Source organism: Calonectris borealis, chromosome W (assembly GCF_964195595.1).
Source record: "Calonectris borealis chromosome W, bCalBor7.hap1.2, whole genome shotgun sequence".
NCBI lineage: Eukaryota > Metazoa > Chordata > Aves > Procellariiformes > Procellariidae > Calonectris > Calonectris borealis.
Window position 1 is genome coordinate 45,242,488 of NC_134351.1, and position 15,878 is coordinate 45,258,365.

The 15,878-nt window shown below is 37.1% G+C and overlaps 1 protein-coding gene and 2 long non-coding RNA genes across 6 annotated transcripts in view; 2 read left to right on the forward strand and 1 right to left on the reverse strand.

The window, feature by feature from the left end:
• LOC142074735 (centromere protein K-like) overlaps window positions 1-8,426 on the forward strand; it is a 30,798-nt gene extending 22,372 nt beyond the window's left edge. For 3 of the 4 annotated variants that reach the window (XM_075135594.1, XM_075135596.1, XM_075135595.1), the window contains 5 exons: window positions 458-504; window positions 1,070-1,218; window positions 1,511-1,643; window positions 4,963-5,016; window positions 7,967-8,426. In XM_075135594.1, the coding sequence (XP_074991695.1) occupies window positions 458-504; window positions 1,070-1,218; window positions 1,511-1,643; window positions 4,963-5,016; window positions 7,967-8,125 (542 nt within the window). In that variant the 3' untranslated portion in view covers window positions 8,126-8,426. Of the gene's footprint in view, window positions 1-457; window positions 505-915; window positions 999-1,069; window positions 1,219-1,510; window positions 1,644-4,962; window positions 5,017-7,966 lie in introns of all 4 variants that reach the window. The other variant, XM_075135597.1, reaches the window with a different exon arrangement.
• The window catches only part of LOC142074738 (uncharacterized), a 181,939-nt gene extending 171,052 nt beyond the window's left edge, over window positions 1-10,887 (reverse strand). Inside the window, exon 1 of the long non-coding RNA XR_012670688.1 lies at window positions 10,863-10,887. This is a non-coding gene — a long non-coding RNA (uncharacterized LOC142074738). The remainder of the gene's footprint in view (window positions 1-10,862) is intronic.
• The window catches only part of LOC142074739 (uncharacterized), a 450,900-nt gene that overhangs the window by 41,502 nt on the left and 393,520 nt on the right, over window positions 1-15,878 (forward strand). The gene's annotated exons all lie outside the window — the stretch shown is intronic.

Genomic DNA, 15,878 nt, shown 5'->3' on the forward strand with positions numbered 1-15,878 from the left:
TAAGGATCATGCCTTGCTTTGTAAGTTGTTTAAATCTGATAGATTTTACAATCCTGATCAAGCAGTTGGGAGGCTGTTTTACAAGGAATTGGAACACTGGAGGAATTTGATTGCCCATGTTGGTAATGTTGATGGAATCCCTTCCACTGAAAAATCAGGCTTGCTTATCTTGAAATATGACTGTACTTCACATTTCAATATTATGTACCTGAACTAGCTCAGGTACAAAAAAAAAACGCAGAAGCATTAACATCACACTTTTTTCAGTCTAATTTAATTTGCTGAAAAGTAACAGTAGATTAGCCCAGCAGGACACCACAAAATGTAGTTTAACTGCTGCTGATAGCCAAGCTAGTTTTTTAGAGGCTACACAAGTTTCTCTCTAGCCAGACTGATTTTCAGTATAAACAAGTCTACATCATACAATGCAAAAAACCCAATTAATTTTATTTTTCAGTAATTTCTACCAATCCAGGTGTACTGGTAGCATTAGGAAAAGAAGAGGTAAGTCTCTTCATTGAGATGATAAACTTTTGTTAAAAAAATGAAAAAAGTATATACAATTGCTACATTTTCCTATGACTACTCCTGTGGTGGACTACTGCTAAGATATTGTGTATGTTTCTTCAGGCACTGTTGTTGTTCTAATGTTTTTCTTCCCTTGTATTATAATTATTAAAATTTCCTGGTTGTAATGAATGATTTTTTTTTAAACAAAAAGAAAACTTTATTTATTGCATTTTATTATTAAAACTTTATATATTGCATTTCATACTTTATATAAAATAACATAACATTATATGTTACACAGAAGAGTCAGTATTCTTAGATCTAGAGTTCTGTGGAAATCTGCAAATATTTTGTTGAGTTCTTCCAGACTCTGCAAACTGTAGGTTCATTTTTGCTTTTTTATAGTTGCAGAAAGTAAAGAACGATCTCGAAATGGTGCTGTCAACAGTTCAGTCCAAGAATAAAAAAATTGAAGAAGACCTGAAAAGGTAATATGATAATTTGGACTTATGAATGCTGTAAACTTTTTTTACCACACCTTATTTTTTTGACTGTCCAGGAAAACTCTATTTATCTGTTGTGCCATTTCCTACTTCTCATGTTTCAAAGAGAACAGCAGTGGCATGAGGAACAGGAGCAGATACTAGATGCTCTTAATGGAATTGAAGAAGAGATGAAAAAACAAGTTGTACGATTTTCTGAAAAAAGGTATTTCTATAGTGTTGAGGGGTTTTTTTTATATTGAAGAATTTAAATATCAACAAGAGCAACTGAGCAAACAAACTCTTAAAAACATACTACTTGTTTTGTTAAATAGATGAAATAACTACTCAGTAATGCATATTTGAAACATGGAAAATATTGCTTATATCCTGTGATTCAAGATGTTGAACTTATAACAAAAGAAAATAAGGGATTTTTTACTTAAGAACAACTTTTTAATTATTTTCTTGGATTTCATATTCTATTGCTATGTTTTTACTATTGCTTTGGATACTAGAGCCTTTCAAGAACTGAAAAATAAAATGTTGAAACTAAGGGCGTATAAGGAAGAACTCGTGAATGCTTTGGGTGAATTCCTAGAAGAACATTTTCCCCTTCCACAGAAAGGTGGAAGTGCTAAAAAGAAAAAGGTAAGACTTTCTTATTAACTATTAAATTTGGAATGTTCAATTTTTATTTAATTACGCATAATATCTTTTTAAAGTCACTAGCATACAATCTTCAGTTATATTTTGAAATAACTATAGTTCTTACAGCTGATCCTTTATGTTTAATTGATATTTTTCAAGTTGGTTTATATTATTTAAGGCTGTTCCCAGCTGGATATTTTCTTTTTTAATGCATATATCCTTTACCAAATAAGATGCATAGCAATGTATTGTATTTCTTACTGAACTGCAAGCTGTGCCAAATTTGGAAATAGTGAGGGGTTCACTCCAAATTGTTCCGCTTTTTTTTTCTTTCTTTTTTTTTTTTTTACTGGACTAGGCAAGTGGATTCATATTTTCCTTGGCAAAGCAAATTTTAATTGTCTGACAATGTTTTTGGAACAATAATAAGGACAAGTGTTTATAATTACAGTGTAGTTTAGAATGTTAACCATCAGTTTCTCTTCAGGCAAACTCGGCCAAAAATTATCTTAAAACTTTAGGGAAAACAGGCAGTCAGGGAGTATTTTGCATAATAAATTCAAAGTCTACATTACCATTTGAAAGAATAGTTACAAAATAGCTACAAAAAAAGTGGGGGTTGATTTGTATTTCAGACACACTTAAGAACACAGAAATAGAAAGGATTTCTTGAATCCGGTTCCCTGTTATTGCAGACAACCACATAATTTCTTTAATACTATCATTGAGCTCCATTTTAAAACTAATTATTTTTGTTACTACTCTTTCTATTGGAGTTTGTTCTAGTGCCTCAGTACTTAAGATCATCGAGTCCACCACTAAAGCATGTCCCTAAGTGCCACAGTCTACATGTCTTTTAAATACTTCCAGGGATGGTGACTCAACCACTTCCCTGGGCAGCCTGTTCCAAGGCTTGACAACCCTTTCGGTGAAGAAATTTTTCCTAATATCCAATCTAAACCTCCCCTGGTGCAAATTGAGGCTATTTCCTCTCATCCTATCACTTGGTACTTGGGAAAAGAGACCGACACCCACCTCGCTACAACCTCCTTTCAGGTAGTTGTAGAGAGTGATAAGGTCTCCCCTCAGCCTCCTTTTCTCCAGACTAAACAGTCCCAGTTCCCTCAGCTGCTCCTCATAGGACTTGTTCTCTAGACCCTTCACCAGCTTCGTTGCCCTTCTTTGGACGCGCTCCACCACCTCCATGTCCTTCTTGTAGTGAGGGGCCCAAAACGGAACACAGTATTCGAGGTGCGGCCTCACCAGGGCCGAGTACAGGGGCACGATCACCTCCCTACTCCTGCTGGCCACACTATTTCTGATACAGGCCAGGATGCTGTTGGCCGCCTTGGCCACCTGGGCACACTGCCGGCTCATGTTCAGCCGGCTGTCAACCAGCACCCCCAGGTCCTTTTCCTCTGGGCAACTTTCCAGCCACTCTTCCCCAAGCCTGTAGCGTTGCCTGGGGTTGTTGTGGCCGAAGTGCAGGACCCGGCACTTGGCCTTGTTGAACCTCATACAGTTGGCCTCGTCCCATCGATCCAGCCTGTCCAGGTCCCTCTGCAGAGCCTTCCTACCCTCGAGCAGATCAACACTCCCGCCCAACTTGGTGTCGTCTGCAAACTTACTGAGGGAGCACTCGATCCCCTCATCCAGATCATTGATAAAGCTGTTTAACAAAATTGGCCCCAATACTGAGATACTTTTTTATCTCAGATAAAAAAAGACACATTTTTTCAACATAAGAAATATGAAAATTCATTTGTTGAGGAATATTCTTTATGCAAATCTATCTCGTGGAAGGGAGATGAAAGGTGCCTTTCAGGTTAAATAAATAAATGCTGAGCATCCTGCTTAAAAGTGACTTTATAAGTATTATTTAGAGGTGCTATTATATTGGTGACACTTAAAATATGTAAGTAATATAATTTTATAAAACAGTATACAAAATGTATATTATAGACCTAGCAAATTAAGTTTGCTAGTTCTGTGAGAGTGCAAACCTCTTTACACTAATATCCTTAGGTTTTTATTCTTTGTCGATCACTTTTAGTAATTACTGAAGTCATAACCTAATTTCAACTTTGAAATATGAATATTGAACCCACTACCTAAGTTACAAAGTAATATTTTTGGGTAGAGAAATGCAACAGTCAAGGCTACGAAGTATCTTCATGATTGCTCCAAGGAAGCTTTTGCAGCTTCTTAGCGTAGATTCTATTTCCTCAGCCTAGTATCAAGATAAAGGCACAAAGTTTTGCATTATTGAGCCCTAGCTCCATCATGGTTTGCAAGGTTTCCATGGAGCAGGCAGTATGTCCTCTTTTCTGAAGGTGAGAATATTAAGAACTGTGATGGAAAAAGGAGCCAGAATTTGCCTTTCATGAATTCTTCTTTATTGCCTGTATTCCTCTTCTGTTCCAGAAGTGGAGTTTGTGTAAGGTGCTGCACATCTGTTAGTGTCTTAGGACTTAAGTCAACACATTCAACAGCAGTGTTGAATAAGCAGCCACCAGCCACCAATGCTGTGTTATCTCCTTTATTTTGTTGAACATGAAGTAGATGGGGAAAACTGATAAAATTGAAAAATAAAAGAAGCAGGTTCACCATGCAACAGCACAAGCAGTTTTGTTAGCATTGCTGCCTAAGGAATCCATATCAATTTATAGGCAAATGGCTTGATTTGCTTGCTGCAAATGAAAACAAGTAATTTTCTAATGGATTGCTGTACAAATGATGTTTTATCAAGGACTTTTTTTTTTCTTCTAACTTTTTATGATTCTATTTCTTAAACTTGGCCAATTTTTTTAATTAAAGTCAGGGTAAGAGTAAACAAATATTCATTGGCAAATAATGAAAAAATATTAAGGTACTATGAACTGAAGTCTTGAGCTGTGTCAACTTTGCAGCTCATTGTAAACATTCTCTGAAGTCCAAGAAAAACATTATTATTTTTCCTAACAGATCATATTCACAGAATGTTTTGCACTGTACAACATTTATAAATATTATGTACTTGGTTTTATTTAAATGTAAACCCAGGTAGATATACTATAATCACTTAAGATTAATCTTCTTAACTAATAATTAATTCAAAAAATGTTACATTTAAAGTTTATGATATTGAACTGGTGGATGAATGTTTAAAACCTACCTTGTATTTGTGTCATGACTGAATGTAAGTAAAAGTCTTCATCTGTTGTGTACTATGCAATCAAATAATTGTGTGATTATTTTTCTTTGTCAGTTAAGACTTTTTCCTGAATATTTTTAGTTTTGGTTTTCTGTTAATATGGCTGGGGGGTGGTTATCCTTGCAGAATTCTTCTGAAGAGCCAGCTGTACAACTGATAACACTGCATGAAATTTTAGAGGTAAGATGGCTTTGTTATGTAGAGATTTGGGGGATTTTCTAATAATCAGATCTGATCACAATATATTAATAAGATACACTTAAGATAGTTAAATGAAAAGTAGAATGTTTAAGAATGTTATGTCAGATTTCTATTTTAATTCCTATCAAATTAAAACCCCAAATTTTTACGAGAGATGTGGCAATAATTTAGATAACTAAATCTTCAGTTTGAGCTGGAGAATTATTATCCCTTATTTCTTAATTTTATAATTATTTTAAAGAAGTTTTATGAGCCTTAGTGGCTCATATTAGGGGAGACATGCTATGCTTAACAAAAAAAATAAGTGTTCCATTTCATGCTATATTTTGTACTGTTTCAATAAAGTATTTCTGAAATGTAATACAAAAAGTTATCAAAGGACCAGTTAATGTGTAGTCTCTTGTATTAACTGGATTATCTTCTCATATGAGGAAATTAATGAATCTGATACATGTATTTCTAATCAATTTTATAAGTATGCCAACATATCTCAGTGTGTATTTTTAATCACGGTGCAATTTATGATTTTGAATTGCAAAGCATAATTTTGAAGGAGCATTAAAAATCTTTTCACTAGCATTGTTCCTTCACTTTGAAGTGAAATTTCCTATTCCTCCTCCATCCTCACTCTTCAGACAGTTGTAAGCATCTATGTGTAAGACCTTCTGGGGGGGAAGGGGAGGAAGTTTTTTTTCCTGAGGGAAAACTTGATGAATAACAACTTTCTGGTATTAAGATGCTACGATCTAGTCACTGTGACATTGTTGTACTTTAAAGCCCAGACACTGAATCTGTACTTGCATCATCAAAATCATTTTACATGTTTCAAGTATCTCAGCGTGCCTATTAATGCCAAATTAGGCAGAGCTTGAAAACAGATCAGAATTTAAAATAGCCATATTTCCTATGGAATTAAAATTTTGAAGCTTTTTTAATGCTTTATAATTGCCCTTTGTGGTTTTTTTTTTTTAATAATATTAATCTCCTCAAAATGTGAACACATCCAAGTAATGTCTGATTTCCATTTGGAAGAACATACTAGTTCCAGAAATTCAGACTTATTTTTAATTTTAACTATCTTGGTGTAAACTGTGAATGACCCTTATCTTTGTTTTATGTTTTGGGGTTTTTTTGTTGAGCAACTTGGTTCTAGCTTCAAGTGCCTGTTAAATTTCAAAACTGTTTTCTTAGGTACAGATAATAGTTTCTTAGAGACAAATGCGAAGTCATCTTTGCATTGTAATTACAGATTTAGGATTTGCTGCTGTACAAATGTAATTCATTCCCAGAATTACAACCAATGCATATGTTCCTAACCATGTCTCCTCAATACCCGTGTGTTTACTTTTTAAATAATGAAAGTGTACATTTTCAATAAATCCACTTTGATAAGCTATATGTATATATTTATATTACATAGGTATATCAGTACCTACTTCATTAAATTAGCATAAGATACCACAGCAAGCAGTAAACTCTTTTCTCATGCAAACCTCAGAATTTTTATTATACTACTTTTTATTTTAGTAATGAGCTGTATTTCTTTTTTAAAAATGTAGTCATTCTTTTCCTTTTAAACAGTTTGAGGATTATTCCTATCTGTTGAGAATTTAGTGAACTAGTTTAAGATTTGAAAGAATGTTTGCAATACAAATGTATGTAAAGTTATAGCCATAAAGGCTATTTTGGAATATCAGATGTCAGAAAAGTAACAGTTCATCTAAAATAATGTGTTTGGAGTAAATATTCAGAATTGGGGCAGATAAGTATAACAGACATAAACTGAAACAGTTCTTTGGAATGTTCTGAAAAAAGGAAGAGCAGTATTTTTAGAAAATAGCAATAGGTGAAAAAAAGAATAAAGTCTGGTAATGAGGATTTTGATGAGGTTTTCTTTAGCAGTAGAGAGGCAGGCAGAATATTTTGTACTTACTGAAATTGGGAAAGCTAGAATATTTAGAAGCTCTGAGTAGAAAGATGAAGTATCTGGGATGAATAGAGAGAGCACCATAAGATGGGTAATATTAAATAATCTGTAGGTATGTCTGCAGTATTCCCCGTGAGCAATATTATGAGGACATAAACATGGTCTCCAAGAACAGAAAAAGAATGTCAAAACTGATCTTTATTTTTAATTCCACTAACTAATACTATATTTAGATAAGGAAGGAAGGAGAAGTAAGGAAGTATCAAGAGGAGGTGAATTGTTGTAAGGTGCTTGTCATGCCCAAACAAGAAGTGATATTAAGAATTTGGATAATCCATTTGAGATGAGCAAAAAGATTTGATGTGCAAAAGTAGTGAAGTTGTAAACTATGACTGCGATGTTTAACTTTTGATAGGTGCAAACTAAAAATAATTCTTTCCAATCTAAGATGACAGATTATTTTTTTTAGTTTATTAGTGAGATGAAATTTAGAAAAATTGTAAAATGGACATTCTTCTCTGCTAAAATCTGAAAGAGTGAGGGAGAAAGACTATTTGTTGGTAGTAAGTCACTACGGTTTTGAGACAAGTGTTTTCCAAAAAATCTAGCTTTCCCTCTTTATTTAATGCTTTTAATCCCAAATTGACAGATATTGATTTAAAGATTAATTATATAAGGATTTTACCATCTTTATGTTCAGATTTTTTTAGACACTACCTAAAATACACTAAGAATTTTTGACAGATGGTGAAAAACTTAGTCTGGATAAAAGGAGAATTCTGGTTCTAATTTTTACATCAAAAAAGATGTAATGAAGTTAACTGGAAGTTCTTCATTTTACTTCTACCTTGAACAGGTCTTGTATTTCTCCTGTAGCCTTGTATTTCTTACGTAGGCAATATAACTGTCTCTTATTACAATAATTTGTACAAATTTGGCTAAAGTAGATCAAAATCTAGCTGTTTTGTTCATTTTCTAAATCTCATCCTTTTGATCTTCCAGATTCTTATAAAAAAATTAATGAGCACACCACATGAACCTTATTTAACAATCAATGACTCATTTTGGCCACCTTATATTGAGCTGCTGCTGCGATATGGAATTGCCCTGAGACATCCACAAGATCCAAACAGAATACGCCTAGAAGCCTTTCACCAATAGCGTGACCTACATGTTTACTTTAAAACAAAACAAAGCACCAGTACTCTTACTTGGAGGGAAGACATACTAATGTTTTATGATAAGCTTTTTTCATATCAGCAAACTCTTCTTGTTGGATAGGTTTGACTTTTTTTTTTTTTTTTAATAAAGTGTACATTTGGTCAGAGTGTGAAATATGAATAAAAGACAAAAATTTCTGCTTTAACTGCTCACAGTTAGAGTTGTTTTTCGGTTTTATGGCAAGTGATGCCAAGGTTTGCATTCTGGAGGGTTTTTTTCAGCTGCTTAAATAAGATGCAAATTCAGGTAATAGAAAAAGTAAAGATGTTTATCAGTCCTTTTAACTTTAAAAATCATATTTTTATATGTGACTTCTCTTTTATGTTAATTGCTTAGATTGCTTTAACTATTCTCAATTTACTTTAGTATTTTGTTGTGTTCTGTAGAGGTGTCCTGGTTTCGGCTGGGATAGAGTTAATTTTCTTCCTAGTAGCTGGTATAGTGCTGTGTTTTGGATTTAGGATGAGAATAATGTTGATAACACACTGATGTTGTAGTTGTTGCTAAGTAGTGTTTACCCTAGTCAAGGACTTTTCAGCTTCCCATGCTGTGCCAGGTGCACAAGAAGCTGTGAGGGGGCACAGCCAGGACAGCTGACCCAAACTGGCCAACGGGGTATTCCATACCATATGACATCATGCTCAGTATATAAACTGGGGGAGTTGGCTGGGGGGTGGCGACCGCTGCTCGGGAACTGGCTGAGCATTGGTTGGTGGGTGGTGAGCAATTACATTGTGCATTTTTTTTTATATTCTATTATTATTATTATTATTATTATTATTATTATTATTATTATTATTATTCCCTTCCTTTTCTGTTCTATTAAACTGTCTTTATCTCAATCCATGAATTTTACTTTTTTTTTTTTTTTATTCTCTCCCCCATCCCACTGTGGGTGGGGAATGAGCGAGCGGCTGTGTGGTGTTTCGCTGCCTGCCAGGTTAAACCACAAGAGGCAAAATTTGAAATAACTCAGGTCCTCCTATATGTGGCCTTGCAGACATTTGGAACTAACAGTGAAGTAGCATCTCAAGAATATGTTGTTTTTCAGAGGCTTTGCAAAAAAATATATTGGTTTTAAGATAAACACTTAGGAAAGCTGATGCATCTTTCTGTGCAAAGGGCTGCAGATGTTGAGCATGCAACTCTACAACTGCATGTTTCCTAAACAGCCTCTTTTTGTGTTATGCTATATTGCCTAACAGTATCTGTCTTCACTTTTCAGATCTAGTTAATCAAGGCTTATAACAGATCTCTGTTCTGTAGATTTCTACAGTTTCTAAGTTATATCAATTGACAGTTACCTTCTGAATAAATGCTGGCATTCTGTGTCATCCTGATCTGCTTTTCTATAGCCCTCGTTATTGTAGTCCATTTGTGCACAAATGATAACTTGCCCAATTTTACACAAATAGTCTCAAATTAACCCTAGAATTGAAACTGTAAATTCTACTCTTGCAGATCTGTAGTTACTATAACCTTGGGAAATTAAATCTGGTTAATAAAAGGCATATTTTAGTTTATTGAGGTAGGAACTTTTAATGATTTTTTTCAGTTCATAGAAAAATAAAGGATTGTATAGTTAAAGAAACTAAATGCAATGACTGAAATCAGGCTATTTTTTGCAGTTAGGTCTTGCAGCTACTGAAAATTACTACGAAAGTCTCTTCCTGAACAGGGCTCAATAGAGTATATCACATGACGACTTTACAAGGTGATATAAGGATACTTGGGGGAGGAAGGGGGGACCAATCCAGTGCAGGTTCTAGCATAATTGCCTCTTTTAGCCCTACTAAACATTAAGCAAAAAAAATTCATTGTCTTGTATTTTTTGAGTCAATGCTGTTAATTTTACCCACATAATTGGTGATTAGGCATGAGTATAGATTCTGGTGTGTGCTGTTGTGCATGAACATAGACTTTTATTTGTTTCATACTGCTTGTTCAACTGCCCTCCATTTTCTGAAGTCTAGCTCTGACTAATCTATATATATTTACCTTACAGTTTTTTTACTTAATTATTCAAATAGCTAAGTTTCTTGGCTTTGCTTTCTAGCATTGTGTCATGGTTTAACCCTAGCCGGCAACTAAGCACCACTCAGCCACTTGCTCACTCCCCCTCCAGTGGGATGGGGGAGAGAATCAGAAGGGTAAAAGTGAGAAAACTCGTGGGTTGAGATAAAGACAGTTTAATAGGGAAAGCAAAAGCTGCATGCGCAAGCAAAGCAAAACAAGGAATTCATTCGCTGCTTCTCCTCGGCAGGCAGGTGTTCAGCCATCTCCAGGAAAGCAGGGCTCCATCGCGTGTAACGGTTACTTGGGAAGACAAACGCCATCACTCCAAACGTGCCCCCTTTCCTTCTTCTTCCCCCAGCTTTATGTGCTGAGCATGATATCATATGGTATGGAATACCTCATTGGTCAGTTGGGTTAGCTGTCCTGGCTATGCTCCCTCCCAGCTTCTTGTGCACCTGGCCAAGCATGGGAAGCTGAGAAGTCCTTGACTAGAGTAAACACTACTTAGCAACAACTGAAACATCAGTGTGTTATCAACATTCTTATACTAAATCCAAAACACAGCACTAGGAAGAAATTGAACTCTATCCCAGCTGAAACCAGGACAGTATCCACCTTATTTCATACCATTTACACTATGCAATACATTCTCATTACTCACCATCCCCCTTCCCATCCTTTGATATAATACACAGCTATCATTCCCTTAGTGTATGGACCACCCCTGTAAAATGTCCATAAATGTCCACAAAATGTCCACTGAGTTCTTTTATTCTATGACTTTGGGTTCCATCTGTTATGGTGGTCACTCAGGACAGGAGAGGTGGTGTGTTGCATGGAGTTATTGGGCACCAAAGCCAGCTCAGGTCGGGTCACTGCTGCACTTGCACTGCTTCTTGTAAGGCTTGTCCTCCATTGGTTCAGGTGGTTCCTGCTATAGTAATTCCTATAACATTCAACTCAAATCCCAGGTTACAACAATTTAAAGGTATATCCATTACAATCTCCACCCCTGGTCCCTTTGGACCAGACCATCGGGTTTAACATTGCAATGAACTCCTCCCCTTGCTCTGCTCCGGCTTGGACTTATCCACAGACTGCAGTCCCTTAGGGGTGTATCTGCTCCAAGTGGAGCCTTATCTATGAGCCACAGTCTCTCCAGGGGTACACCTGCTGCATCATGGACTTATCCACAGCCACAGTCGCTTTGAGGTGCACTGGCTCCAGTGTGGCCTTACAGCCACAGTCCCTTCAGGAGTAAACCTGCTCCAACATGGCCTTACCCATGGCTGCAGTCCCTCCAGGGGTGTACCTGCTCTGTCGTGGGCTTATCCATGGCCACACGCTTTGAGGTGCTCCAGCATGACCTCATGCATAGCCACAGATGCTTCGAGGTGTACCTTCTCCAGCGTGGAATTATCCTTAGGCCACAATCCCTTCAGAGGTATATCTGCTGCGGCACGGACATAATCACAGCCACAGGCACTTCGAGATGTACCTGCTCTGGCATGGGCTTATCCACGGCCACAGACGCCTCGGGGTGTCCTGCTCCTGTGTGGACTCATCCACAGGTCACAGTCCCTTCGACTTGAGTTCACACTGGAGTTCCAGCCTGTCCAGTACAGCAGCACAGAAACAGCAGCGATGCCCTGGCCATCTGCCAGCCCAGGCGCATGGCCACTGCTGTTATCAAAATGTTTCCAGGCACAGCAGAGTCAGATGATAAGCAGCACAGCAAGCAGCGAAAGCAAAAAGCAGCCACTAACGAGCACTAGGCTCTCATATACAGTAAGGCAAGCAAGCCCCATGGCAAGCACAGAAGCCTGCCAATTAATAGCTGAACAGCAATAACAGCTATAAATTCCATCTAGCACATTCCAATCAAACCTGTCGTTATCTCAAACCTTTGGAGCCCCACGTTGGGCACCAAAAAGGACTCGTGGTTTAACCCCAGCTGGCAACTAAGCACCACACAGCCGCTCGCTCACTCCCCCACAGTGGGATGGGGGAGAGAATCAGAAGGGTAAAAGTGAGAAAACTCGTGGGTTGAGATAAAGACAGTTCAATAGGTAAAGCAAAAGCCATGCACGCAAGCAAAGCAAACCAAGGAATTCATTCACTACTTCCCATCGGCAGGCAGGTGTTCAGCCATCCCCAGGAAAGCAGGGCTCCATCATGCGTAATGGTTACTTGGGAAGACAACGCCATCACTCCTACCATCCCCCTTCCTCCTTATTCCCCGAGCTTTATATGCTGAGCGTGATGTCATATGGTATGGAATATCCCTTTGGTCAGCTGGGTTAGCTGTCCCGACTATGCTCCCTCTCAGCTTCTTGTGCACTTGGCAGAGCATGGGAGCTGTCCTTGACTGGCAGGGTACTTAGCAACAACTGAAAACATCAGTGTGTTATCAACATTCTTCTCATACTAAATCCAAAACACAGCACTATACCAGCTACTGGGAAGAAAATTGACTCTATCTCAGCTGAAACCAGGACACATTGTCTTGTTAGATTTTTTTTCTTCATTTGTTTTTAAATACTTAGTATTCTGCTATCCTTTCACCTTATTACTAATATTACAAAGCTCAAATACTTCATTAACCCTGGATGCCTGCTTCTGTGGTGACGTTGGTAAGTTGAATAAAAAAATGTTAAGCACTAAGTAGCTTCTCCAGTTTTAAAAAGAAAAAAAAACAACAAACCCAAAAAACCAAAAAACCAACCACCACCCCTCCCCCCCAAAAAAACCACCACAACTGAGAAGGCGATAGGATAGTCTATAAATAAGTGCTCTAGCGAAAATGAAATATTTGTTATTATTCATAACACAAACCAAATCTCATCCAAGTAAATTATCAGAATAGGTTTAAAAGAAAGCATTTATTCATATAAAGCTTTATATTAAATTATGGAACTCACTGCCATAAAATGTGCTGTAAAGGTTAAGTAAATTTTTTAAAAATGCCAATTTATAGAATTTAGATTCATGAGTTGTTATTAAACAAATTTGGCAATCGGCTGTTTCAGAAATCCCTATCCTGCCAATTGTTAGACCCTGAGAAGATATACATAGATATTCCTTGAGACTCTCTTGCAGCTCCACAGTATCTTATTGCCCTCCAGAAAGCCTTTTTCCTCAGGCTTCGGACATGCTCAGAACCCAATACTTCAGTGTAGAGCTTTTTCCTTAGGCTCAGTTAAGTCACTTACTACAGCAAAAGAAAAGCTGTAGAAAGCTGTAATCCATTTTCTCTCATGGCCTAAAATGCATTATCAGTTTTTAAGGGAAACTGATTCAGACTGAAACTGGGCTAGCTGGAAGCTGTTGCTCTTGGCAAGTAAATGGAAGAAGTTCAAGGCAGTAATGAAGAACAGATCTTCCTTATGAGAACAGCCTGGAATAGGATCTTCCATCAGTAGTATCAACAATCAGGAAGGTTGGGGAGTACATCTAAAGACAGAGTGTAGGGTAACTTATCAATTTTTTTTCTTCCGTGCATGTCTAATTGGCAGTTGTTTAATTGGAATTAACACTTCTGTAAATGCTAATATTGGGACTCTACCTATGTGCATTCTATGAAATAAGGATTTGCTTAGCTTAATGACAATTTTTAACTCTACAAAGCTAACATTAAAAAAGGCTGGGAAGTTTGATTAACATTCAGAGCTACCAGCCTGAGTAAGATGAAAATTTGATCTAACCCACAGTCGTCCATTCTTTGATTGTGACCTTTTAGTGGATAGTGTGACTATGGATAGTTATGAATTTTCTTAGGGGAGAGATACTGACAGGTTCAATTAACTGGACCTCTCTGTCATTTCACAATAATCATTTTGTGCCTGGTCCCAGTCAAGGGCCAACAATGAGCAACCTGCATTTACTTTCTTTAGATAAGTGTATAATCAAGTACGTTTGCTAGTGTAGAAATTAATACACAGGTACAAAACACTTCATTGTGAAAAAGCCACAAAGGATCAGAGGAAAGAGGTGAGCTTTCTACCCATGGTAAAGCTAAGGCACTAGAACTGCTTAACAGGTGCTTAGCTTCCAGTATGTTGTTGGGTTTTCAAAATGAGCCTGTATGTCCCCTTTCAGCTGTATGGGCCAGGAAGAGAGCCAAGTGTTCTCATAATGACCAATATTAAGTCCTTAACCAAGATTCCTATACATTTGTGTAGTCACTTTTTGAATTTTTTAATATCCAGAATGTCCTGTGACAAATAGTTTCACAGTTTAGCTACCTATTATATGAAGTAGAATATCCATTTGTTTACCAGACATGATACTGATCTGTCCTGGATAATATCAATAGACTTTTTCTGTTAGGGCTCATTTTTACATGGGTGAATTCCACTGAGCAACTCACAGTATAGAGGTCTACACAGTAAATCTGCTTTAGGGTGTGTTGTCCGAAAAGCGGATTCGTGCCCGGCGTGCAAGTAACCAATTCCACACGCTCAGGAGAGATATTGTTTTATTCAGGCCTGGGTGCTCGGTGGACTTGCCACAAATCAAGCACACCTGGTCTAGTCACCTTTCTGTTTATATCCATGCTTCTCATACATATTTTAAGATTCTTTTTTACATATTCATTAAATTTCCGAGAACTAATTATAATATTACATCATCCTAGACACATGCGCACTAAAGCCTTTAGGGTCTCCTTGAGGGTCTCGAGTGGTCTCTGGTGGTCGGTAGGGTAGTGAACTCTTCATGAACCCGTTCCTTTCTTTCCTTATAAGGTCGAGGTTTGTCTCCGAGCCATGTCTGGACCACGTTCATTTATGGTTCTTAATTTCAAGGTTAATCATTACTAGGGTCTAACAATACTACACACCTGCAAACACAATACCTGCTAGTTACCTAACTCCTAAGCAACAAGTCTTCATTGTTTAGAACTACAGAAGCGAGCAGTATGGAATAAGAAGTACTGTAACAGACTGTACCTACTGCATCAATTCCCCCCTTTGAGACTTATGATGTTGAGCATCATGAGTCTCACACTATTCACTTATAAGCATTTGGTCTACAAAAAGACATACATTGAAACATACAACAAGTAATTATAGCTAAGATGATGACCAGTATTGCAAGTAAAAATAACTGAGCTAATTTAAATTTGGAAGCCATGAAAATTTACTTCTCGGGTTAAAAGTTCCCAGATATTTCGATTTCTATTCCATTTTGGCAATAGAAATTGGGATTGAGCTTTACTGATCGCCGTAACTAATATCAACAGGCTCCACATTTTCTATTCCTAAACCCACAATTCCTAATTAATTTGGTTTCCTTTCTAACAATAAATATTTTAAATATCACAAATAATTCAGCAACATCTCTGGTGACTCATCAAGTACGCCTTAAAGTTAATTTCAATGGTTCCTTAGGTGTAGATGTCCACGGTCTAGGAGGTATTTTCTTTATTCTGATGTAATGAATCCAAGAGTTTATTTCTTCTAATTTTACAGCAGTGGTTGTTGTTAATAACACTTGGAAGGGTCCTTTCCACTTTTCTCCAAAGGGGTTGTCCTTCCACGTTCGCAGGTAGACTTGGTCTCCTGGACTGAATGAACGTACCAGAAATTCAAGGGGTAAAAGTGTGCTCAAAAGAATATATTTGTGTAAAGAACTCGCCATTTTACTCAGAGACAAGAGATATTCAGTTAACACTTTT